Source organism: Podarcis gaigeae, assembly GCF_964106915.1.
Source record: "Podarcis gaigeae genome assembly, chromosome: 1".
Classification (NCBI taxonomy): domain Eukaryota; kingdom Metazoa; phylum Chordata; class Lepidosauria; order Squamata; family Lacertidae; genus Podarcis; species Podarcis gaigeae.
In genome coordinates this window covers 27,923,751-27,950,612 of record NC_139678.1, presented here as the reverse complement: position 1 = coordinate 27,950,612, position 26,862 = coordinate 27,923,751, and the positions used below count along the sequence as shown (strand labels likewise).

Here is a 26,862-nt window from a genome sequence, read left to right as displayed (position 1 = left end):
CCACTTCAATATAATGGCAAGGACACTCTTCCTCCATTTAATTCATTCCATTTTGTCTTAAAGAAGACCAGAACTCCAAAGTCCCGCCTCCCCCCCCCGAATCCTGGTGTTTAACTTTGGGTCGACTGTGCCTCATCCAATTATTTTGCTTACTCTTTCATTCACAGATTGAATGTATTACTTTCATAGTTCTCCTAAATCACTGGTGATCAAGCCTCTCCAAAGGCAGTTTAAAATGGCCTTTCACCACTTTAGGGTCCTGAAGTTCTACTATTACCTGTGTCATGTACCCATGACAGAAAAAAGGAGTCTTTTTCTTCTTCTTCTTTCACTTTTATTAAAATACAAGGTGGAAAACACAGTTCTATAAAGTACATGGTCCACACAGCACCAATATTGTAACATGTTTTTGCTGATTCTTCTACAGAGTGTATTTGTGACATCTAAACAAGGATACATGCATACACACAAACAAGTGATTTCCTCACTATGTTGACTCAGGACTCATATTAAATGGATATCAAATACATCCCTACTTCTGAAGGCAGAAACAGAGAGGCAAAGAGAAATGCAAGTGCAAAAGTATCCGAACACCAACTGAGTGAGACACTCTTTTGTCAGTGATCTTCATGGAGACACCAACATCTCAGCTTCACCCTCTTCTCCCATCCTTGCAAACCAAGTCTTAGGTCCAGCCAAAGTTTGGTCAATATGAGTCCTGAACTGACATGGTGTGGAGTTGAATATAACTGGCCAGTATTCCCTGCCTGATACATCTTTTATTGCTTTGGTTATATTATTGAATGCAGGTTGTAAAGATCTAAATCCAACATCCAGCAACACGAAAGGCCACACAAAGAATACCAATTATGATCTCAACCGAATACTCAGCCTTAGTCCCCTTCATTTAAGTGAGCTCACCTTAAGCTTTCTCAATCACCCTAGAGTGTATACTGAAAAACAGCACTGCGTTTGATTCACTGACATGTGATTTGCATCTGTAAAAGAGAAGCACGAGACTGCTTTTCTTATGTGATGGTTGTGTGAGGCCCCTTTTCTTCACAAGTCCACACATAAACTTAAGATGTGAGGCATAAAGGGATTGGCTTCCCATGCTGCAAGTTAGATCTAACACTATGTTCTTCCTTTTGCAAATTTTAGGACTAGTTAACCACACTGGCTTGTTTACATTGATCCAGCTCAGTGTATTCTGTGGTAAGGTTCCATCTGTTATCTTATTCCTTAATATGTCAACTCACTGCTTCTGCCTAATTCCCCATCTGGAACATGGCTGTGCAAACTACTATCAGAGACAAACATTATTTATAATACATACGCAGGAATTACATCCTACTGGTGGTACAGAGTGGCACATAGACCTTTTGGTGGATTCTTATAACTTGGGAGCATCATGAATTGAAAAGTGACAAATCCATCTATATACCAGTATCCTGCTTCCAACAAAAAACAGTATTGTATTGTATTTGGGCAATTAATAACAGAACATATCCTTTTAGAAACATTTTCATTATTATACCTGAAGCCTAATAGTCTAATTTTATGTTTTTAAGTCCTGCTGATTGAAGAGTAGGTGCTGGTATTTTCAGTGGGTGGCCTAACATCTACAATATTTTTATCATTAATGGTGAGAGGCTGCTCACAAAATCTAAAACCTTAAATCTATTTTTTTCCTTTTAAGAACAATAGCAAAATCATATCCCTAACAAGACTGAAGTCACAAAAGTCTTCTCCTTGGTTTTTTTGGGAAAAAAATGTATTTTCCTCTGGGTTTTTGGTCTGCTGTTTTCTGGTGGAGTTTTTTTTAAGAAGGTAACACTGTCATGATTATTGTGTTGAGCTGATGGGCATAATTAAGTTTATGAACAGAGCCAGAAATCAGTGTTGTTTGGAAAGAAAGAAAGCTGGTGGATTTTCCTTTGACATATGTCCGTTTCCTAATCCTCACACTGTGTGAGGAACCAGACATCTATGAATAACAAGCATTTCACACATAAGAAGAAATCTCAGAATAATGGAAAACCAAAAGGAAGAAAATAGCCATGCAAAATAGCAGTGACTTTAGATATGTAAATGTATTATAGTTTAGTTACTCACAATCCCTATTCTGAGTTTAAGGTATGTTCCAACTGTCAAGAAAACACTTTGGTTGGTCTTTCTATCCAAGGCATATAAATGAAAAGGAATTAGAATTTTTGACAATTTTTTTAAACTGTTTTTTTTTATAAAAAAAGCCTGAAGAATGAATATAAAGAGCATAAACATGCAAACCAACTTCTGTCACCATCCAGAATAGTGACTTGTGTTTTATGTTCACCAACATGAAAATAGAGCATTTGCCAAAAAACCAAAATAGGATAAAAATGATCAAAAACATAGAGGGACTTAAAAAATAAAAAAAGCAAAAAGGTTGTGGTTGCGTAAGGAAACAATAATGGAACCAAATGCCTCATTTTCCTTAATACTGTGAGAGAAAGGAACATTCTGTGAAATAACAGGACAGCAAATTTGAAGGTGATCAAATAAATGATTTGGAATTGTATAGCCCACTAAATGAACTTCTTGAATTGATAAGTCATTGATTATATCCAGAGATGCAGCTTCAAGCCTATGCACATTGACTTGTGAGGCCCATTGAACACATTTGATGTTACTTTGGCATTACCATGTGCAGGCTTGGGCGATTCAGGCCCTTCGAACCTATTGGTTTTCACTTCCAGGCAAACCTGTTTAGCACAGCACCTCTTTAACACAGTGCTTAAAGTGCTTAACTGTGTCTCCATTGTGGTTTTAAAAGATAAGCGTTAACAGTCACTGCTAAATTGTTCTGGAAAAAGCCATAAATTGGATTTTTGAATTTGCCTCTATAATAAAACCTGACAACTATTTGAAACAGGATACTGAATAAAATGAATTAGGTGGCAATCCCACATGCAGTCACTGGACAGTAAGTCAATTGAAATCAGTAGGACTTACTTCTGATTAAATATAGTTGAGAACACACAGTTAATCTGATAATTGCTTCTATTCTTCACAAGGGTAAAATCAGACTTTGTACTAATATTTAGTTCTTCGTTGTTGTTGTTTTTAAGAAGAATCAGCTAAGAAATGGGGGATCATCCATACTTCCTCTTGTACCGCTGCTTTCCCCTGGGGAAAACTGCTCTTTAGTGCTCAATCAGAGCAAATGGCAAATTGGGTTTTCTCTGGATTGATGTTTGCATCGATTTAGCACGAAAGACTGATTTTCCTCGGGAAAAAGGAATGCGTTGAGCAGAACACCACCATTTTGAGCATGAGACATGCAGAAGTGTGGACAATCCCACTGTCTCATGTACCTGCCAATAGGCTGGGAAAGACCTGCATTCCTTCCATATTGACCATTGTTCCTGTGTCTATCTCCCTCCCCCTTCTTTGCAGTAGTATCTTCTTCACCCCGAGCTAAAGAAGCCCACCTTCCCTAACACTGTCCCTCTTTACTTCCCTCCTCAAGCCCTTACACCTGTGCAATACCCTCGACCCCAAGAGCACACCCCTTCCCTAAGTCTTCCAACTGCCAGCTTTCCACACTTCGTTCATCCTGTCAGTTTCTCCAAAACCCTCTCTCAGTATTTGTGTGGCCAAGTGCTGTGCGTCTGTATAAGGGAGGAAAGGAATGAAAGAGGACATGGGGAGGGGAGGGGGAAATAGCATTCATACCACACTGTCAAGTTTGCATACCTGCAGTGGAGAGAAGCACGTTCTAAAAATGCCATGTGCATGAGCTGGACTGGCCAACATCAAAACATAAAGATAGGCTGAATCTACAAATAAGGAGGCAACATAAATGAAGAGGTGGGGAAGGAACACTTCTGGGTATTGGTGAATGGTTTCCACCACTGATGTAAATTGCTTTACTTCCCCTGTTTTTTTGTGTGTTCTTTTTAAGGTAGCTTGTGCTCAGTGTCACTTTCAAAACCACTCCTGAAAACTACTGTATTTCTATTCTTCATCATGCTTGAAATGGTGGTGGAGGGGAAGGGGAAGGAAAGTAGTACCTATGCGGCTGACATGAATTTTCCAAGGAAGCTCCTTAGAAAATGAAGCTGGGCAAAGGCAGCTGGCCCTCTGCAGCTCTGCAATTCATCAGCCCTGAGGGTGAAACCTCTTTCATGCTGAACTAACTTCACCGAACTAATCTGATTAAAAACTAATTGCAAACTTCTAGAACAGAAGGGAGGGCAATATCGACGCAACCACATTTAACTAATGGACAAAGTTTCAATACCAATGAGGTAAAGTGGTGTGTATCTCCCTCCCTATCCCCTTTCCTTTTCACCCGCACACAAAAAAACCATCTGCATCATGGCTTCTAAATGCAATAAATTATTTTTTAAAAGAGCACCTACTAAACACACAGTAACTTCTAATCCTAACTGTACTGTTGTTGTTGCAGCTGCACCCGTGGCTGCTGTTTCTCTTCAGAAAAGCAAGCAAGTACACTGATTAATAAATTGTTTCAGTTCCATGCATCCAAAGCTAGTGTTAAACCAAGGTTGCTTCTAGGATGTGGCCTTACGAGGTTGTGAACACACGTACACCCAGTCCAAGAAAGCCCAGGTGAAGGAATTCACAAATGGTCCCAATGTCTGAAATGTTGTAATGGCTCTCCCACAACGAAGTTCCTGGCCTGTGTTTTCTTTCTTGCCTTACTCCTGCCTTACTTTTCTTCCCTCACTCTCTTTCTAAAGATTACGACACAATATTTTTCCTACATGGAGGTAATCTGACAGCTCAGAGCACATGAGCTTCTCCCTGTTCAGAGATTATCTGAGTGCAGGCATAATGTTAAGCACATAGCAATCCTAAGGGCACATTTATGTGACTCCTTATGATGAGATCAGACACACAGTATCAGCACATGCTGTCCCTGATAGTGTTCTCTTGCCTGTGCTGGTCTACACAGCTGAATCGTCTGGTGCGGACTCAGCAGAGGCTGCAGAATTTTCATCGGTGGGATCCCAGAGGGCAACATTTTCTGATCTCCCAACTGGGTGTGGTCAAGTGGAACTGCATATTGAAAAATGCTGCCATGTAACTGTTCCCTAAATTCTTCATCTGATGAGAATACAAGATCTATGCTGACATGGTAAGAACACTTTGTCTTTGATGATCTGAGACCCAAGTGAGCTATCTTAGCAGATTTTTCTCACACAAGATGACATGAGTCAGCTATCTTGGATGCATTCAAGCTCAGGCATGGTAGGACTATCACCTTATCTTACACAATGTACATTTTCATTATGTAAGTTGGCTTTGGCAAGGCAAAATAACCCAGGGGTGAATCCAAACTAACATGTCGTCCCCCCATCCCGTTGCTGCTCTAAGTGGTGGGAATCCAGTGGAACTGGGTTGTCTGAAGTGATCCGACGCAAAGTGCTCTGCCACAATATTATCACGAAGTTAGATTTTGAGATATAGCCTATGATCTTAAAATAGACATGTGTGTTTTTCATGCTGGGTGGTGCTGTGAAATCTTTAAGTCTCCTTAAGATTTGAAGACTACAGTGCAGGACTTATGCATGAATGTATAAGCTGAATCTCTTTGTTTCAAAAGCATGGAAACCAGCTAGCATCAAATCATCTGTTTAGATTAAAAGCTTTCCAAATTGCAGCTGTACAATACTGCAAAGAGAGATTTCTAGTTGTGAACACCAATACTTTCAGCAAAAAAAGAGGTCAACTGACTAGCTGGTTTGTAGCAGATGCTGGAACTCGCAGTATCTATAAAGCCGTACCCTCTCTATCAAAAAGGAATAGTTCTATTTCATGGCACTTGCAAGCCTCAAATTTCTAATTTTGCCACATTTGAATTCAGCAGGACAAACACGGGAGGGCAAAGAGATACCCCTTCAAATGATGGTATAGCCTTTTCAATGAACTGTTCTAGAAGTGATGCTTTTGGTTCCTTCGGCACCAAACACCTCAACACAAAGATCACCTGCTCACGGCACAGGAATCTCATCTCACCAGTCTTTCTGTCCCAAATAGAACGCTTCTCTCAGCTCCCTTTTGGGAAGATGATGGGGAATTCAGGTTTCGTTTTGCTTTCATGGTCTGTTGTGTTTATCTGGCCATATGATTTGGCCTGCTGTTCAGTAACAGGCCAAAAAAAAAAGCCTATCCAAAAAAACCCAGGGGGCAATTTCTTTCCCTTTTGCATTGCTTTAAAGGGGCACTATGTGCAATGTATTTTCCTCTAGTAAGTCTGGACACTTCATCTTTTCCTGAAGTTCTGCTCCAACCAAAGTCGAACTTCTTGGAGATTGTAGAAAAAGGGGCCCTTGCCCCCTAGGTAGGCAATTTTTTGTCTTTGTACAATACACACACGCTCAAAGGAGACCCCGTAGGCCACGTTTGCATTGTTGTCCATGCAGTCTGCCACTATCTGACACTGAGGCGGCAAGGAGAAACGCTTCAAAAGCTGGTGAGCAGCTGCACACCTGTCTTCTTGGTTCCTATGTTTCTTGACGTCGAATGAGGAGGAGATACCAGGAGCAGCCCAGCCGTCTGATGGGTGAGCCTCATCAATGTAGACCAACAGGAAGTCAGCCACACTGGAGAACTCTTCCACCAGCTTGCCAAAGGCCGACAGCTGGTTTGTGAAGGGGGGTCAGGTGGCCGAGCCGAAGTTGACCACCAGCGGGCGCTCCGATTTGGCAAAGTCTAATAGGTGGCACTCAGTGCCGTACTTCCCACCAGAGCTTTTCCATCTGCTGCTGCTGCTGTCACTGGTACCATTGGGTATGTGAATCACATTGGAGTTAGGTGCTTCTCCACCCAGTTTCACCTAGTATTGAAAACAAATAAAGAGGTAGTGAGTTACTATTGTTTGCTGCCATTTCACCAAATGATCGATGGTGATGAATTTTATCTCCCGCCCTCCCCAAGGAATCCAGAGCAACTAACAACAAGCAATAATTTTCGTAGACATCTGAAGGCAGCCCTGCTTTTGGAAGCTTTTAATGTTTGATGCTGCATTTTTGTTGGAAGCTGCCCAGAGTGGCTGGGGGAACCCAGTCAGATGGGTGGTTTAAAAGAAATGAAGAAGAAGAAGAAGAAGAAGAAGAAGAAGAAGAAGAAGAAGAAGAAGAAGAAGAAGAAGAAATTTTATTTATATCCCGCCCTCCCCAGCCGAAGCCGGGCTCAGGGCGGCTAACAACATTAAAACAGTACAAAGGTACAGCACAAACAACACTCTAAAATCATTCATTATAAAATTGATTCAAATCAAGCCACTGGCAATCATTGTGCCAGAGCTCCACGAAGATTGCCGAGGGAGGGAGTCAGGCTGTGCCCTGGCCAAAGGCCTGGTGGAACAGCTCTGTCTTGCATGCCCTGTGGAAAGATGTCAAGTCCTGCAGGGCCCTAGTCTCTAGTGACAGAGCGTTCCACCAGATCGGAGCCACAGCGGAAAAAGCCCTGGCTCTAGTTGAGGCCAGCCTAACTTCTCTGTGGCCTGGGACCTTCAAGATGTTTTTATTTGAAGACCGTAAGTTTCTCTGTGGGGCATACCAGGAGAGGCGGTCCCGTAGGTACGAGGGTCCTAGGCCGTATAGGGCTTTAAAGGTTAAAACCAGCACCTTAAACCTGATCCTGTACTCCACCGGGAGCCAGTGCAGCTGGTATAGCACCGGGTGAATGTGGTCTCGCAGCGAAGACCCCGTAAGGAGTCTCGCTGCAGCATTCTGCACCCGCTGGAGTTTCTGGGTCAGTCTCAAGGGCAGCCCCACATAGAGCGAGTTACAATAATCCAGTCTGGAGGTGACCGTCGCATGGATCACAGTGGCTAGGTCAGGGCGAGAGAGGTAAGGAGCCAACTGCTTAGCTTGGCGGAGATGAAAAAATGCTGCCTTTGTTATAGCTGCAATCTGCGCCTCCATGGAAAGGGAGGTGTCGAAGATTACACCCAAACTCTTAACGGATGGTACAGGCACTAATTGCACCCCCGCAAGAGATGGGAGTTGCCCCCCCAATCCCATATCGTCCCGTCCCAGCCACAGGACCTCTGTCTTCGAAGGATTTAGCTTCAACCGGCTCCCATGTAACCATCCAGCCACAGCTTCCAAACATCTGGTCAGTGTGTCTGGGGCCGAGTCAGGATGGCCATCCATCAACAGATAGAGTTGGGTGTCATCAGCATACTGATGCCAACCCAGCCCAAAACTCCGGACAAGCTGGGCGAGGGGGCGCATAAAGATGTTGAAAAGCATCGGGGAGAGTATCACACCCTGAGGTACTCCACACACCAAGGAGCGGCGCGATGACAATTCCCCCCCAAGCGCCACCCTCTGTCCCCGACCAGAGAGAAACGAGCGCAGCCATTGAAGGACTGTGCCCTGAATCCCCACGTCGGCAAGGTGGTCCAGGAGTTCGTGATCGACCATGTCGAAAGCTGCTGACAGATCTAGAAGAATAAGCAGCCCCGACCCGCCTCGATCCAGCTGTCTACAAAGATCATCTGTTAGGGCAACCAGAGCCGTCTCGGTCCCATGACCCGCACAGAAGCCGGACTGGAATGGATCCAGAGCCGATGAAACAGATACAGCCCTTGACTAATATTTGATGAGAGGCAATTCCAAAGGTTCAGCTTCACAACACTAAAGGCCCAATTCCTATATTGCGTGGAATGGTCCTCCTGATATAATAACTCTCCTGTTATTTCCCCTCCTCTTTTGGTTTTGAATTATTGTATATATACTTGCTCTATTGCTGTAGTGATAATTTAACAGTTCTGTGGCAGAAAAACTACCAAGCAATAACACGCCTACAATATTACATTGTGTAGATAGATAGATGATAGATAGATAGATAGATAGATAGATAGATAGATAGATAGATAGTAAGGAAAGAACTGTACAGATATTTGCTTATGTTCAATGACTCCACATCTTCGAATATATGTTAACTTTCAACAGACTTTGGGGAAATGGAAGAAAAGAGAATGCAAGGAAGGTCAATGGTGAGAGCTAATAGCGGCTGTAGTCCAACAATATGTTCCAACTTCCAAAGTTAGGGAAGACTGCCTTTGACAATAGCCATAGGAGAGGAGCAAAGAACAATGTTCCGTAATTAATGCCTATTTGTAGCTACTAGAAGCCAAACTGTGCACCCACAATGGTTTCTGAGCTTCTATTATTATTATTATTACTATTATTATATAAAAACACAAAAATACATAACAGTAACAAACAAACCCCGCCCCCAGTTTAAAAGGCCAAAGGTTGTTTAATTAGCCAAAGGCCTGGCGCCTAAAGATATGTAATGAAGGCGCCATGTGAACCTCCCTGGGGAGAGCATTTCACAAGTGGGGAGCCACCACAGAAAAGGCCCATTCTCATGTTGCTACCCCCCCCAGCCTCTCATGGAGGAGGCACATGAAGAAGGGCTTCAGATGATGATCACATGGTCCAGGTTGGTTCATACGGGGCTAGAAAACTGTTTTAAAACAAATGCTAAGTAGTCCGAAATGGATCCCATAACTTTAAATTGCACTGCAATCCTACAAGCACATGGAATACATACAGTAGTCTAAAGGGTTTAAGTAACAATGGGAATCTTTTAATTTGTTACATGAGATTTATTTCAAGACCCAGACATAGCTGTTATGACTAAAGCGGCAATCCTAAGGTAGCAAGCTCCACTGAATTTAGTAGGAGTTACGGTACTTCTCAGTAGATATAAGAACATAAGTTTGGGTTTGCTGGATGAAAGGCCCATCTAATTTCAACCTCATATTTTTACAGTGGCCAACCAGAAGCCCCTGGGAAGCTTGGCTAGGATTGTGCTGTAAGGCAATAAATGTTTGCATAGAAAGCCTGAAATAAAATCCCCCTTTGATGGCATGATTACTGTACACGTTCCTCAAGATTCATGAAGCAAAGCCTTGCAATTTAGTCAACCAATTGTGACAAAGTAAAATATGGAATTTCAAAGAGAATTTCTGAAGTGTGAAGATATACCGGTACATACATCCCATCAAATCACTGGAATAAACATATATAGATATAAAAGAGAATGGATGGATGGATGGATGGATTCAATGAATGGCTAGAACAGAATAAAAGCCCAATCTTACGCATGTTTGTTCAGAAGCAAGTCCCACTAACATCAAGCAATTGCAGCCCATAATACGTGTGCATTTGCTGCCCCATACATGATGCGCTTTTTGTCAGTTGCTCCAATGCAGGAAAAAAACCAAGCTTCTCCTGCAGCTGCAATGTGAACAGGAGCTGGGGGAGGTGATGTTTGCTTTATCCAAAGAGTAAAAAGGAAAGCAATAGTGTCTTAATTTTGAATCCTCCACTCTTCATGCTATTCTTAAAATGAATAGATCCTTGGAACCTGGGAAGGGGAGGGCGGGGAGGGGGAGGTAGAAGGACCTAGTTCTGTAGGGCGTTGTTATCATTTGGTCTTTCAAGCACCAAAACCACTTTGCTGCCAAGGGCATTGGTTTAATTATGTCCCAACAAAGGAAGGGTGCCCTCTGTGCCTCCCTCCCAGCCGCAGTAACTTACAAACGAAAGGGATGAAGGTTGACTTTGGAAGCAAAATAATAGCTGGTTTCACGTCATCACATATCTGGAAAGTACCCAAGCAACCCTCTGGTGTGGCTAGCATCACTGCATTTCCCACAGCAACAAAGGAACTCTCTCGGCCACAGGTTACCTATCGTGTTAATGTTTTCCCCCCTACCAGGAGTCCTTGCGTCTGTTTGGAGATTTTGGTCCTTAATGAGAAAGTCTTGCCAAGCAGACATTCACAAGGCCTCCTCTGCTCTAGCGGAGGAGTAATTAGGTCGGTGCCTTGTTCCGTGCTAGCCTTAAGCCACTCCAAACCCCCCCCCCAACCCTGCCCAGTAGTTAATGCTCAGACACAACCAGCACCATGTCCTGCTAATTGGTCCTGATGAAGCTCTTACATTCCCAAAGGGCCTCTTTATTCCAGCAGGCTCAGGAATGGGATTGACATCCTCACTGATCACCCGCTTCGTGGGGCTCCTTTGTTTCTTTGTTGTTGTTATTCGTTATTGAGAGGGGGGTGCGCGGAATTAGCTCTTGGAAAGATACCCACACCACACCACAATGAAATGTCATCCAAAATAAAATAAAAATGGGGGGGAAATAAAAATTATTGCTCTGCCAAACCTCTTTTGAAATTACAGACAAAGGCAGGCAAGGGAGCCGTTCTGAGGAACCGACCCAGAGAATTTTACTCACACGCAATAGCTCAGGCTCCAGAGTTCCTATAATCATGGACTTCTGTCAGCTACACCAGCCAGCTACTCTGTGTGCCTCACTGGTGGGTGATGTGAAAACTGGGCTATGGTTCTCTGCTTCATCTACTTCTCCTCCACAGGGAAACTTGGAAGTTGATCTATCTCAAGGCATTTAATCTTCTGACCTCAAAAGTAGCTAGTGAAATGATTCTCCCCTCCCTCCCTCTCTCTCACACACAGGATTGTCCAACGAAATCGACGGACTGTTGGCTCAAGTTGCATAAAAGGGCATGTAATACACTGTTATGCAATTCATTGCTACAACGTGAGACAATGCTTCAAATGGCTTCTAGAAAGATTAGACATATTTTAATAATACCTTTATTGTCAATATGCAACCTGTGTACAATGAAAATAACCGAGCCTCCCCCCCCACACTCAATCTCATTGCACTCTGTGTACTTGTCGCACAACACACCAACCCCGAAAGCCAGTTGCACTATATTATATTCATTCCATATAGTTAAAGCTATGTTTTTCCCAGTAGTGATGTATGGAAGTGAGAGCTGGACCATCAAGAAGGCTGATCGCCAAAGAATTGATGCTTTTGAATTATGGTGCTGGAGGAGACTCTTGAGAGTCCCATGGTCTGCAAGAAGATCAAACCTATCCATTCTGAAGGAAATCAGCCCTGAGTGCTCACTGGAAGGACAGATCCTGAAGCTGAGGCTCCAATACTTTGGCCACCTCATGAGAAGAGAAGACTTCCTGGAAAAGACCCTGATGTTGGGAAAGATGGAGGGCACAAGGAGAAGGGGATGACAGAGGACAAGATGGTTGGACAGTGTTCTCGAAGCTACCAGCATGAGTTTGACCAAACTGCGGGAGGCAGTGGAAGACAGGAGTGCCTGCCGTGCTCTGGTCCATGGGGTCACGAAGAGTCAGACACGACTAAACAACAACAACAACAACAACAACAAATTCATTGATGTCACAGAATTGCAGTGTTGGAAGGGACCCTGAGAATTGTCTAGTCCAACCCCCTGCAATGCTGGAATAGGCAGCTGTCCCATACGGGGATCAAACCTGCAACCTCAGCATTATCAGTACCATGCTTTAACCAACTGAGCTATCCAGGCCCATTGCATTATGTCAATAGCTGTAGGGGTTGTATAAGCTAAAATGGAGCCTCCACATTTAGCAGCACTATAGGAACACTGAAAACTGCCTTCTATGAAGTCAGGCCATTGGCCCATCTAACTCAACACTCTCAACATGGACTGGCAGTGTAGGGTTTTGCATTTTCCCCCAGCCCTCCCTGGAGTTGCTGGGGATTGAACCTCAGGCCTTCTGCATACAAAGCATTGTATTAAGCCATGGCCTTTCCCACAAAGTATTTTATGGGTTGTCAGACAATACGAGCACAACCTTGCCTATATGACCACGATCTCCTGCTTCTGAGCACCCGCAGACCAGAAGTAGCAGACTGGCTACTTCTGCAGAAAGAAAATACTGGACAAGATGAACGTCTGTTTGTGCATAAGGTTCAATCTGCATTTTTAGCTAACTGCCCAGACTCAAGGGATCTCACTTTAAAGCTGCACCGAGTAGCAAGGGCATGATTAATGTTGCTCTTGCATGCAGATTGAAAAATGAGGTGGAAGAGGTAGGGGGAAAAGAGGCCCTTTCATAAGCCGCTAACCAGAAATAGAACTTACCACTGTAGTAACATTGTTCATTTAACGCCCCATGGACAAAGCATCAGAACATTTAGACACTTTTTCGCACTTATTTTCAGGGGATAATATAATAAGGCTTTTCAGAATCTGTACACTAATGTTTTTAAAGCACAGCATTGGAGACTTCTGAGTTCTGAGCTAAGCTAAGTCCTTACAGAAGATAGACATTGTTGGATAATTAGCAGGCTGTGGTGCTGGCTGTTCAAACATAGACATGATGTATTAGGGCTATGGAGAGAATCCCCTTGAGCTCTCAAATACTTTTGAAGACCTTCTCTTTGATTTTGTTCCATTCACAGGCATCCAAGCCCTTAGGAACCTGTCATTTTATAGTGTGATTCATCCAAACTGTCATCAGCCACTGGAAAGAGGACAGTTCCAAAGCTACTATTGTTTTTTCCTCTACAGAATCCAAAGTTATGGTAAGTTGCTCAGAGACCATGCAAGATGCATATGTGTAAAATCATACCCATTAAAAAATAGCAACCGTAAGTAGCCAGGGAAAATCTTCCCCCACTCACCCAAGTGCAGACCCTCCAAGTATCCGGTTTGGTTTCTGATTTGATCCCAGAATGTCCCGCTTTGCCTTAGGACGTCCCTATTTTCGTTGGAGAAATATTGGAGGGTATGGTAGGATGTCCCTATTTTTATTGGAGAAATGTTGGAAGTTATGGAATTATGCAACCCCTGAGCCATCTGAAGGCATTCCTGTATAGGGAAGTTTTTTTAAAAAATGCTTAATGCTTTATTATGTTTTTATATATGTTGGAAGCCATGCTAAGTGGCTGTGGCAACCCAGTAATATGTATGGGGTATAAATAGTAATATTATCATTATGGAATGGGATGTCTCTATTTCTATCGGATAAATGTTGGAGGGTATACAAGTGCCACCTGCTTACTAGTTGCCAACTATCATCTTTCCTCATCACCCCACTATCAGAGTCCTGAATCATCTATTTTCCTAATATTTTCCTGTTTCACCTAAATGAGCAAAATATTTCTTAAAGGAGAACAATGGGCCTGGATATATCTGCTGGCTTCTTAGCAGAGTTTTTTTTAAAAAAAAAAAAACCAACAACAACACATACACACAAAGAAACCACCTGATTGTAACAAAACCTCTAAGAGGTTTACAAGAAATATTAAAAATATGAATAAAAACTAGTTAAAACAAGAACTAAAACATTTTAAAAACAATTGAACAAAGCAGAAAACTAAAAGGAGATTAAAACATGTCAACATGTATGTCTCTGGAAACCTGTCTAAACAAAAAGGTTTTAAGCAGGCGTTGAAAAGAATAGTGAAGGAGCCTGCCTGATGCCAATAGGCAGAGTTCTGAAAGTATAGGTGCTGCAATACGAAAAGAAAAAATTCTTACAAGTGTGGACCAAGTAATGTGTGACACCTGTGATAGGGCCAGTTCTGCAGACTTAAGCGGTTGAGTGGACACCTATGAGGTAGGGCAAGAAAACTGGCTCCAAGCCATTAAGGGCATTATATACCAATAGTAAAAAAATTGGCAACCACTGCAAATCTCTGATCAAAGGTGTCTCTGATCAAAGGGTCTCACAACCATGTTGCAGCATTCTGCAGTAGCTGCACTTTCTTGATCGAGTGCAAGAGAAAGCTGCACTTTCTTGATCGAGTGCAAGAGAAGCCCTACCTAGATTGCATTGCAGTAATCCAATCTTGGAAGTCACCAGTGGTCAAGCTCTCCTGGTCCAGGAATTGCCTTAGCTGTCTCACTAATCAGAGCTGGTTAAAGATGCTTCTAGCCACTGAGGCTATCTGAGCCTCCGGTAACAGAGCTGTGTCCAGAAGCACCTCACTTTGTATACTTGCCCCTTTGAGAGAGAGTGCAATCCCATCCAGGCAACTGAGCAATTCCTCTGACACTAACCCACAGTGCCTCCATCTTGCCAGGATTCAAGTTCAGCTTATATGTCCTCATCTCACCACTACATCCAGCCACCAGTCCAGGTCCTGCACGTCCTCTCCTGATTCAGACTTTATGGTGAAATGATGCTGAGCGCCATCACTGCACTTATGGCACCTTGCCCCCAAACTAATGACTGAAGCTTCATGTAGAGATTAAATAGCACTGGGAATAAAATAGTATCCTGAAGCAGTCCACAGTGGAACTGCCAGGTGCCCCAAAGCACTCTCCCATTGCTGCTTTCTGGACTCGGTCCCATATGTGCTGGATTCACTGTAGCATAGTGCCCCCCATTCCCATTCCACAAAGCTGGTCCAGGAGGATACCATGGTCAATGGTATTGAAATCTGCAGAGACGTCAAGTAGCAGGAGTAAGATTGCACTCCCCTTGCCCCACTCTCAGTGAAGGTTGTCTGCCAAGGTGACCAAAGCCAACTAGGTCCCGTGGCCAGGTCTGAACTCAGCTTGGAACTAATCCAAATAATCCGAGTCATTCAAGAATGCTTACAGTTGTGCCACCACAACTCACTTCACCACTTTCCCCAAGAAGCAGACATTTGCAACTGGGAAATACTTATTCCAATCCATTCCATTTTGTCTTTCAAGGGAGTATCCTCTAACATGGTGAAGGATTACCTCCTGAACCCAAACAGTCAAACCCACTCTGCTGCACGTGGTCAAAATGTGAGGCCAGTTGGTCACAGCACGTCTTCAAATGCTCCATAGGTCCCTCCACCACAGTGGGAATAAGTTACCTTTGGCCCATCCAAAATAACACTGCCAGCCAGCTACTAGAAGATACAATGCTAACTGAAAAGCAAACCTTCCTCACAGCCTGCATTGCCACACGGGCACGAAATCCGTGTTGGATCAGCTTTGGAGCAAGGCTTGCACCATTTGCACTCTAGTCTTTGTCCCAACTTGCTCCATAGCCCAAAGCTCCCCAGAATACCAAGGAAACACTTGGGTTCCACTAACCCAGAGAGGATGCTTGGGAGTACTTGTGTCAACTGCTCATTTCATCTTGCAGCTGAAGTAGGCCTTGATGCGTAGGCTTCAATGAGAAAAGAATCAGAGCAGGCACTGCTAAGGACTTCCCTAACAATCTTGGGGAACAATGCTAGATTTGTCAGGAACAATATCAAAGAAGCTCAAGATATTGTGAAAGATCTTGGGTCATGTACATATATCCTCAACAGGAAAAGAACTCGTTCCCTCAAGTGCATGATGTTATCCTTTCCTTTCAACTTCTGAGGATCTGGGGGCAGTCACAGGAATGAACACATTCCCAGGCCTAAACCTAGAGTTAGGAAGTTCATCCTTCCCTAAGTACATAGGAAACAATTTGTGGTCTTGCTTTTTAAAAAATAGTTTGTAAATGTTTGCGCCTGAATAATCTACCGAGATCAATTATCTGCCTTCTAGGCAGCTATAAGCAGAGCACTCTTAATGTCAGCTTGGGAGAAAACTACTCACTATCTCTTAATAAACATCCAGTAAGACTATTTTAGACCTAGAACTATTGGACAATGTTTTTTTAATAGAGAGCTTCTTTCATAAGATACTCCCACTGCTATGAAATACAAAGAAAAGCACTTCCTTGAACTTCAGGCCAAAGTAAACAAAGATGATGAAAGCAGATGGGCTTAGGCTAAGAGGCCTTGTTCCACTGCCCTAAAAGCCTGCCAAAATAGTTTACTCTCCCACTGGTGTGTCAAATAGACAAAAGTCAGAAAGAAGCCTATCCGTTATTCCACACACTGATTTGTCTGTCTTTGTAAATATATTGCCTCTGCCGTGATGCTACACAACACTGTTGCTCATATTAATAGAAGTCATATTGGGATTACATTCTGGGAAGGTTCGTAGCTGCTTCATTCTAGGAACAAGTGTGCAACCAAGGAGTTGTTCTTATGCACAAACTGGGGCCCTGATATTAATTCTCCCAGATCAAAGGCAAAGAACAGAACCTTGAGACAGACAGATAGATGGATGGATAGATAGCTGGACAGATAGATATCAGTTGAAAAACTAAAGGAAATGCTTGGATAGATTAGGATGGAAGAAAATGGCTGGCTTGACTCCTGGTAGACCTTAAGCAAAACCTTTCAATCAGGGATGGCTAACCTGTTGTTATTGGACTACTGCTCCCATCCTTGCTGACTATTGGTCACACTGGCTGGGGCTGATGGGAGTTGGTGTTCAGCAGCATCCAGAAGTCCACAAGTTCCCCATCTCTGCTTTGCACAAGAAAATTAGCCCATGACAACACTGTCCATAGCCAGGTCTTGTTGAATGCTGCTGTCAAAGTCCATTCTGCTTTGAGGGCGCAAACACATGGAAAAAGTGCAGCAGCTGCCACTTAACCTGGATACACGTGGGCTAAATAAACAAGTTGCAGTGACACAGAGCTCGTCCCCACCTTGTTTGCCCTGCCATTTCCCCCCAGGAAAACCCATGATTTATTGCTGAGTTGGATTGCAGATCGAGAGGTAGTTGTACATAAACCCTTGACTTTTCTGTAGCATAGCAATCCAAGTAAGCAACATGGCTGGGTTGGTTAGGATTGTGGCCTAGGGAGACTCCTGAGGGCCAGAAAGAGAGGCCTCAAGGCCTTCATTTGGCCCCCAGGCCTGAAATTCCCCATTCCTGCTTTAGACAATACTAAGCTAGATGAACCAGTGGTCCGACTTGGGATGAGGCAGCATCCTAAATTCCTAAGAATCTGAATTACCAGCTGTAGTGGAACAGCAGCAGGAGAGACCTGATATTCTCATGTCTTGCTTGTGGGCTTAACAGAGGCGGCTGATTGGCCACTGTGGGAAACAGGATGCTGGCCTTTGATCTTGTTTTCTTATGGTTCCACCCTAACTTCAGTCTTGGAGACTCTTATCAACATTTCCAAAAAACATGGCAAGCTGGAACAAAGAGAGCTGTCTGTAGGACTTAATGCAGCCCATTCCCCTGCATTGGTCTGGAGATGGCAATGAAACTAAAGCCCACTGTGTCCTGTGTCTCTGGGCTCCTTGCACAGTAACAGAGATTAAAAACAGAGTAAACACCCTGGAGAGACTGGGTTTCTGGGTTTCCACTGGAGTCTAATATATCTGGGACACGGGTGGCACTGTGGGGATGCGGGTGGCACTGTGGTCTAAAACACAGAGCCTAGGGCTTGCTGATCAGAAGGTCAGCGGTTCGAATCCCCGCAACAGGGTGAGCTCCCGTTGTTCAGTCCCTGCTCCTGCCAACCTAGCAGTTCGAAAGCATGTCAAAGTACAAGTAGATAAATAGGAACCGCTCCGGCGGGAAGGTAAATGGCATTTCCCTGTGCTGCTCTGGTTCCCCAGAAGCGGCTTAGTCATGCTGGCCCCATGACCTGGAAGCTGTACACCAGCTCCCTCGGCCAGTAAAGTGAGATGAGCGCTGCAACCCCAGAGTCATCCGCAACTGGACCTAATGGTCAGGGGTCCCCTTTGCATTTACCTATCTATCTATCTAGTGCCACAAACTTCAGATGCTTATATTTGAGCTGCTTCTTGAGCTGTGATGTAATGTAATGTGGAGGTTGGTACTGTTCCACCAATTTCAGGCTGCCCTTAGCCAACCTGGACTTCTCACTTGCAATCAGTTCAGGGGGTGTCATTGCCTGTCAGTTTCCACCTCTGCACAGAACTCAGCAAGGAGAAGAACCTCTACAACAGCTTGGTTGGTTAGAGCATGGAGCTGATCACGGCAAGGTTACGGGTTTGATCCCCGTATGGGTGCATATTCCTGCATTGCAAGGGGCTGAGCCAGAAGATCCACAGTGACCCTTCCAACTCTTTGATTCTAGGATTCTGAAACTTGACTTAGTTGGCTTTGTCCCTCTCTGGGTCTCTCTGCCTACCAGCCTACCAGTCTCAATGGGCACCAGCCTCCACAGCTTAGGCCGCTTGAAAATTATTTCGCTGTTGGTTATTTCTTCCTTTTTTCTGGGTTTCATAAAAACAGGTTCCACACAGTGCTGAAGCATGACCTGTTCTACAGGGAAAGATTTTGTTTCCCCCCTGTGACTGGTGGGTTGCCCGCATTACTTATAAACATATGCGTTATTGTGTATAGATCAAACATGGTGGCATCGCCTGCCACAAAGTCTATATTGGCACTCATCCGGATGACCTATATAGCGTAGGAATATTGTGCATATCCTGCACGTATACAATCAGGGGTTTTCATCATCCTGTTTTCCCAGCAGTCACATCACTCTCTAAATATGTGATGGAATACAGATGCCTTTTTCATCCTAGCAGCATCCAGCAACATTACAGAACCCTTTTTGAGTTGAAAGCACAAGGTATTCTCAAAAACAAGCCCTGTCTTTGAACTCTTCCTCTAAAATGTAAAGATACCCAGCCTTAAACACTGGCTCCATTAACCCTCATTATGATAATTAACCTTGTTATAAAGAACCTCTCTGTGCAACGCAGGGTGTGCTTGCCTCCTGGGGGCTGCAATTCAAACGATAAGGAGGGAACAGTACGGCAAAAAGAAGGGGGGAAATCCATGCTGAATCTGGCAGGTGTTCAAATCGGAAAGCAAAGTTCACCAAGTATGTAGAAACCTACTAAAAGCTGGGTAAAAAATATACAAAAGAGGGGGGAAATGAGCAAACATTAGAGAATCATCAAAATCTCTCTCTCTAATGAAACAGAATCTGCCCATGCCAGCTTTAGCAACAAATTACCCATATATCGAATAAGCCCATTAAATAATGCTTTTCAACATCCAGCTTTACATTTAGCATTGTTGCTAATGGTTATTGCCCTAAAAGCCAGCTTCCTAACAACACAGTTGTACTGAGGTGTCTGCTTCTGCCGCCAACAGTGGTACATTACAAAAGGGGGGGAAAGACAAATGCACAAATTACATCTTACATCTGGAAGTTGTACTAGTTAATGTGATGTTAATTGAAAGCAAGCTTAGCAAAAGGAGGGGAGGGCTTTTTTTCCTCCCGCAACACCCAATTGTCTGGCCTTCCACACAGTTTCTATTCCTCATGCCACCCTGTGACCCTACATCACATTCTGGCCTTCCGCAAACTCCTCTGCAAAATGTGTTGTTGTTGCTGCTGTTGTTGCATTCTTCATTACATTATATGGTGGGGCAGTGGGGTGTTGCTCAGACATCTTAGCAGTGCAGTGTGTGGAACCTGGAAACACTATTCATGGAAATGAGATCCAAGCCTCTTTTCTACATATTGCTCAAGGCTACAGGGAAGAGATAGCAGCTGACTTAATCAACTGTTCTGGAATATGCTCTTTTTATACTCTCTCTTTCTGTGGGAGTTATAACCTTGCACACTTCCTCTCTCATTCTTTGTGGTGGAGACCTTAGCATTCTGCTCTCCCCTAAAGAATCTTACAGAATCTTGCATGACCTTCAACATTCAAAGGACCATTCACAACCACTGCCTCTGAACTCTTACGAGAGTTATATTCTCCAGGTCTGCTTTAGATACACTCTTGCTGTGAAAAGATACAAAGCAGGGGAAAGGAGCAGTGGCCTAACTTTTTATTGATCCGGGAGTATTTCAATTTTCAAGATGGAATGCACAGAACATCTGCATGCTGTCCCTGCATATCAAAGTCAGTTATGTATGAGAAGTATGTTTCTGGAGTGTTTTACAGGGGGGGTTTTACAGTTCTTGGCCACTGCAGGTGAGCAGATCCTCTTCACAAGAGGTGCTGGCTGAGACTGACAGGAGTCGCAGTCCAAAATATCTGGAAGGCATCAGGTTGGGGAAGGCTGCACTAACTTACAGGTGCTTAACAGTGTATAACGGCAAGAACACCTGGTGGACAGAGAGGACTCTGAGGAACACCTGCTCTCTCACTACCATCATTATCTCTGAAGGATTGCCGTGGCACCTGGGCACCTGCTCATTTGAGGAAGCCCTGCTCCACAGGGGGACTGAAAATTTAGGGAAGCTAATGAGGAGGACCATAGCTCTGTGCCACAGCATCTGCTTTGCAGGCAGGCGGTCCGCAGTTCAATCCTTTGCATCTCCAGGTAGGGTGAGAAAGGTCCTGTCTGAAACCCTAAGACAGCTCCCTATGCTCTTCCTAGCCAGTCAGGAAGTAGACTCTGGGTTGGAGTCTGTTTCCTCTGTGACCACTGCTGTGAACATGGCAAGGCATTAACCCCAGCGATAAGGCTGGATAGGACTGTATATGTACATCACTGTTCCAGTGCCCTCCTTCTGGAGCCACTGAGACCCCACAGTGGCAGCAAGAACACTTGGCAGGCTGGGGAAAGGACACTGGAGAATGTATGCCCCCTTTCTGCCACTGCCTTAAGGTAAACTCAGCCAAGAGCCATACCATACCATCTGTTGATATAATAAGCGTCACTGGATATTTCCTCCAGATGTTGTTGGACTCCACCAGCCCAAGCCAGCATGGGCAATGATCAGAAATAACGGGAGCTGCAGGTTTCCCACCCCTGTGTTAAAGCCATTGTGTTACTTTGGTCTGCTTTCAAATCTTTACACCTGTTTTCACCTTTGCAGGGCTGCAACCTGGCAGACAAAGTGTTGCTCCAGCACACACCAGAGTAGATAATCACAATTTAAACTATGCCAAAGAGGTTTTGTGGCATGCAGTTTAATAAATAATAATTTCAAAAATTTTAGTCTGTGGTGCTCAGACTTCAAGGTATCACTTAAATTCTAAGCAGGAGTGTATTTTGAAAGCATTGGGTCAACTATAAGCATATTCTATAGATGCAATTAGAAGTGTTTCTGGAGGATCCTGGGATATCTGCAGAGTGTCCCGTGAACTCTTCTATTCAAGGATCATGAGGGATATATTGAATGTGAATATTATTGTCCCTGGGTGCCTAACCCGCCACATTACTCCTGATTTAACCATGGGAGCTCTCCATGGTGCAAAGCATCACTCAGAAATATGCACACGCCATAAGAATGGCTAGATTGCAATATTACCCTGAATAACCAATTAGGAACATAGGAAGCAGGCTTATACTGAGTTAAATCATTGGTCCGCATAGCTCCATATTGTCTACACTGACTAGCAGCAACTCTCCAGCCTTTTGGGCAATGATTCTTTCCCAGCCCCTGTCTAGAGATGCCAGGAGCTGAACTTAGGACCTTTTCCATGCAAAGCAGATGCTCTAATACTGAGCTACGACCCTTCAATTTCCAGGTAGTTGTCACAAGATAGTGCCCTTTCCTAGGGAAGATGCTGTCACTGTCCTTGACATGAATGGAAATCAAGCATATTCTTACATACTGTAATGAAAAGGGACGGACTTCCAAGATTTATAGTGTAAGCTCCTTTGTTATACAATACAGTAGATAATTCAGTTTAGCTTATGAAAGATGGGCATATTTGCATGTTATTTGTTTATTAATGTCCAGAATGTAAAGAGAGGGACTTCTGTTTTCATTAGTTTTCATTCTGTTTTCATTGAGAGCTTAGCTTAATGCTTCTTTTTTGCTGCTTACACCAATAAAAGCACAATATTTCCCAGTACCATAACTAGGGGTAATCCTATAAATGATAACTGGGGAAGCACCAGGCTGTTAAATGAAAACCTGGTGAGTAAGTAAAGCAGCACGATTTTCATTTCTATTATGTTGCTCAGTCTATTGACCCGGTTGTCACATGCCCCAACAAGAGGTTGCTGAAGTCAACACAGGGAGTTCCTGCTGAGGAAGCTCTTTGTGGATCACCCGGTAAGTTTACTACTCATTTATTACTGAAGGCCTCCTACTCACTAACTGCTCTGCAGACTGTGCCATATCCCTTTGCTGAATGCAGAGGGTCCTTCTCACGTGGGAGTTTGCATGGCAGCTCTGTGACTGACATTATTACCTTTTCCCACCTCACTTTTCCCATCTGCAAAATGGCAAACATAGAAACCTGTCTTGTTTTGGCATGCAGAATGATATATTTAGTTTCAATTCTGCCTAGACACTGGAAATCAACAGGACGTGCCAAGCATAAGGCTGGTGGCCTGGCTAATTTTGATAGCTGTGAAAGTGGGATATAGTGATTATATGCTTGCTTATTCAGTCTACAGCCCTGCACATATTTACACCCACACAGATTCTATTATTACACTCAAAGGAGAGACATGTAGGAATTCACCATTTATTGCATGTATATATTTAACGTTATGAAGAGTCTTTCTGTGCTTCGGTGAAAAATGAACCAACAACACGTTATCATTAGCAGTTAAAACTCTTAAAAGAGTTAATACAATGCTGGTCCAGAAGTGGGCATCGCAGATGCACTTCCTATTATACATGTTCATACACTGTAATGAAACCCATATAGTTTGAATGGAGTGGATCTCCCTGCCTAAAACTTACCCTGTCCTTTGCTCCCACCCAAAAAAGTCTTCATGGAACCACGCTTTTGAGTAAGTTAAGCTGCAAACCAGGAGGCAGGATTCGAATCAGAGTTCAAATCCTGACTCTGTTACTTTCTGTGATAAATGGCTCAGACCATGTGCCTCAAATCTTCCTTGCGCTCTTGCGGTAAACTTTATCCCAAGCTGCCTTTCTATCTGCAGCGGAGACAAATGCCCCCACCAGAAAATTTTGCCTTCCACTCAGGGTCTGCCAACTCACCTGTTTGTAGGCATCTAGTAGGAAGCTGTTCCAGACGCAGCGCAGCCCCTCCGACGTGAGCATCCTTCGCCACTCGCAACGTGCAGCCTTGGAGCGGCTCAGAAGAAGCACCATGTGCTTTAGGAGGACCACCGAGTCATAGAGTGCAAGGAAGAGGCAGTTGGAGAAAAAAACCGGCAGGATTTGAAGGGTGATCAACAGGTCCACACTTAAGAGACCCATCTTGCTTGCTGCTGCTCTTCAGAGGCTTCCCTTGAGTTCCCTCGTCATGCCCTGTGCTCTCATTAACAATAATAATTAAAACAAAAAACAAAGTGCTCCTTAAAAACTCATGGTGCCCTGTCTCTTCTCATAGAGTTGCCTCAGTGCAGCAGAGCCCGGGCTTAATGAGAGGAAGGAAGGAAGAAAAACATTAACTCAGACGCCAGTATGAAAATCTTTTCCACCCTGAGCTGCTTTTAATTTTTCAGAAACTCCTAAGTCAAACTTTGTGTTGTTGTTTCTCCTTAGCCAGTAGCCCCTTTTCAGTCCGCTACAGGGAGAGAGACAGCTGCGCTGCCAATTGCTTGCAGTTCTAAAACTGAAGCTGAGCAAACTGCTAACTTTCCTCTAACTCTGAGGTATTGAAAAGCGCTGAGCAGCTCTAGCACTCTCGCTCTCTCATTCCTTTTATCAGCAAAGCTCTCAGGTGAAACAATACTTTTTTTCGTTTGGTGGAAGAGGGGTGGGTGGGGAGAAATCTTTGTACACAAACTTTCTGCTCTTCTCTCTCTCTCTCTCTCTCTCTCTCTCTCTCTGTGCTGCCTCCGTCTCTCTCTCTCACTCTCACTCTCTCCTGCCACACTCTTTTTTCTCTCTCCCTCTCACTATCTGCCTGTGGTACAAAGTGCTTTCCCTCTGGAGTTCTAGCCGGCTTCCCTCAAGCCTTTTATACATTCCCTGGCTAATTGCTGCAATAGAGAAATGAAACCCTAATCTTAGTAAAGATCTTGACGTCAATGTAAAAAGAGGGCTTTACTTTGGCCAGAACTGCAGTGAATAGAAAAGTGAAATTTTCTAAACTCTTTTTTCCCTCTCTCTCTTTTAAGGAAAGAGAAGGGAGTGGGGAGGGAAGAACTTTGCTTTGTTGGGTTTTTGTTTTTTTTAAATATAAAGGAGAGGGGGAAATCACTAGATATTTGTGGTGCTTTTTTCTTTTACAAATGCTTTCAAACTTTGGAAAAATATTTTCATATGACATGGAAAGTGACACCATAACAAGGTCTTCTATTGTTTGGAAGGGTGCCCCCCCTTTCTTAGAGGGTTTTTTTAAAAAAAATAAATAAATATTATTATACCCTTTTGTATTTTCCAGGAAGGTGTAAAAGCTGATGCATCTTAGAAAAGGGCATGTTTTGGTATGTTTCCCTCCCACAACCATCAAGTACAAAAGCCTGTGCAATTTAAAATATCTTTTGTCTTCTTCTTGGTATTTAAGGAAACACAAGGAACACCCAGGTCTGACTTCATCTGCTGATGTGGAAGAGAATTAAAAGAGGTGGGGAGGTGGGGGGGGGGGAGAAGAGTAAGGCTTTAACTGACCTTTTATGTAAAACTGAAATTCATCAATGGAAATGTATTGTACTGAATTTGGAGCTGATTTAAAGCAGAGTGCCCCATACATTCCAATTATAAAGTTACAGGGGATTGCATTTGTTCATAGGGATCTATTTCACACATTAAAAAGAATGCATTGCTTTTCTTCAAAGGGAGAACCATTTCCTCTGAAAGACTGAGATAGCCTCCTATTTTCATATAAGAAAGGTGTAGGCACAGAAAATGTATCTGACTCTGGTGAATGGCACTGATAGTTGCAGCTGTGCCAGCAATCTAGGCTGATGGCAAACTGCCCCAGGAAGACAGATCCCTGTTCCCCAGAACCAAGGAATCTGAGACAAGAAGAACTGGAGTGCATGCCCTATCAGATCAAACTGGGCCTCTCCCTGCATTCAAAATGTTTTCTGGTGTTAAGTTCTTTTCCTCTGTTTGGGATAGTTAGCAAAATTATTAATGTTTTTGGTATGAGGTTTCTGTCTTCCATCAACATGAATCTCAACGTGTTCAAGGAAGGCAATCACAGCCAACATGGTGCCCTCTAACCAGCACAGTCAATGGTTAGGGATGCTGAGAGTACTTAATCTTCAGTACTTACGGTTTTCTTTGTGCAACAATGTTCTGCCAGTGCACCAAGTATACCAATAGGTAACTTAGCACTTGTTGTTGTTGTTTAGTCGTTTAGTCGTGTCCGACTCTTCGTGACCCCATGGACCAGAGCACGCCAGGCACTCCTGTCTTCCACTGCCTCCCGCAGTTTGGTCCGATTCATGTTTGTACCTTCGAGAACACTGTCCAACCAAACTTAGCGCTACACTGGGTACAAACCATGGAATCACAGAGTTGGGAATCTACTGTTTCCCCTCGCTCAATGCAAAACGTAACTACCACCTCCTTGAGCCTCTGTTGAAATACCTCCAGCAATACCTCCTAGTTGTTCCCTCTGGAGCAACCTAGAATAGATGATTTGGCACATGCAAGAAACAACTAACAAGACTGCATGTAGCAATACTGGGGAGAGGGCACAACTGAAGTGTAAGTGTAAGGGTGGGATACAGAGTTTGACTTCAGTTTAATGGTGCCTCCAACTGCAGCCCAAATCTTCCCCTGGCTACCCCATCTATACTTGAAAGAATGGGTTTCCCATTTCCCCTGAAGTCTTGCCAATTGCAGCCCTTTGACTCTGTCCTACATGGGAGGGTGGGGGTTAGCAGTGAGAAGCAAGCATCTTCTGTTCTGCAGTGCCCCACCCCAAATTCATATGGTAGTATATGACATATAAAGACTGAGCTGGGACAATGGCATCATTGTAATAGGCTGAATGTGTGTGTGGAGAGACCCATGCATTTCAGGGACCCGCAGAAGTGAATGCCAGCCATTTGCTTACATAGGACTACAAAACGGTGCACTATGGGGGAGACAGCTAGGGGAGGGAATAAACTTGATCGCCTCCTTTCCATTATGCCCCAGTTTGCCAGCCAGTTATAGTGGCCCACAACGTTTAGCTTGCCATCAACGGCATAGCTTCACCCCTTCCTTTGCTTTTGCAAAGGGTTGCAGGGTTTTCCCCACCCCCAGAGAGGAATGCAACTAAGAGCTGGAATTTGGGAACTGGCTGAAACATATTATTTGTATAGTCTTTCCTCACAACATTCCTATCAAATGTATCACTATAGTTCCTA

At 43.8% G+C, this 26,862-nt stretch overlaps 1 protein-coding gene across 1 annotated transcript; it reads right to left on the bottom strand.

The window, feature by feature from the left end:
* Nucleotides 1-311: 311 nt before the first annotated feature.
* DIO2 (iodothyronine deiodinase 2) lies at nucleotides 312-25,825 on the bottom strand. The gene is made up of 2 exons (XM_083738164.1): nucleotides 23,588-25,825; nucleotides 312-6,847 (listed from the first exon to the last, which is right to left on the bottom strand). Exons 1-2 carry the CDS (start codon nucleotides 23,807-23,809, stop codon nucleotides 6,275-6,277), a joined length of 795 nt encoding a protein of 264 aa, XP_083594290.1. The 5' UTR covers nucleotides 23,810-25,825; the 3' UTR covers nucleotides 312-6,274.
* Between the last annotated feature and the right edge of the window lie 1,037 nt (nucleotides 25,826-26,862).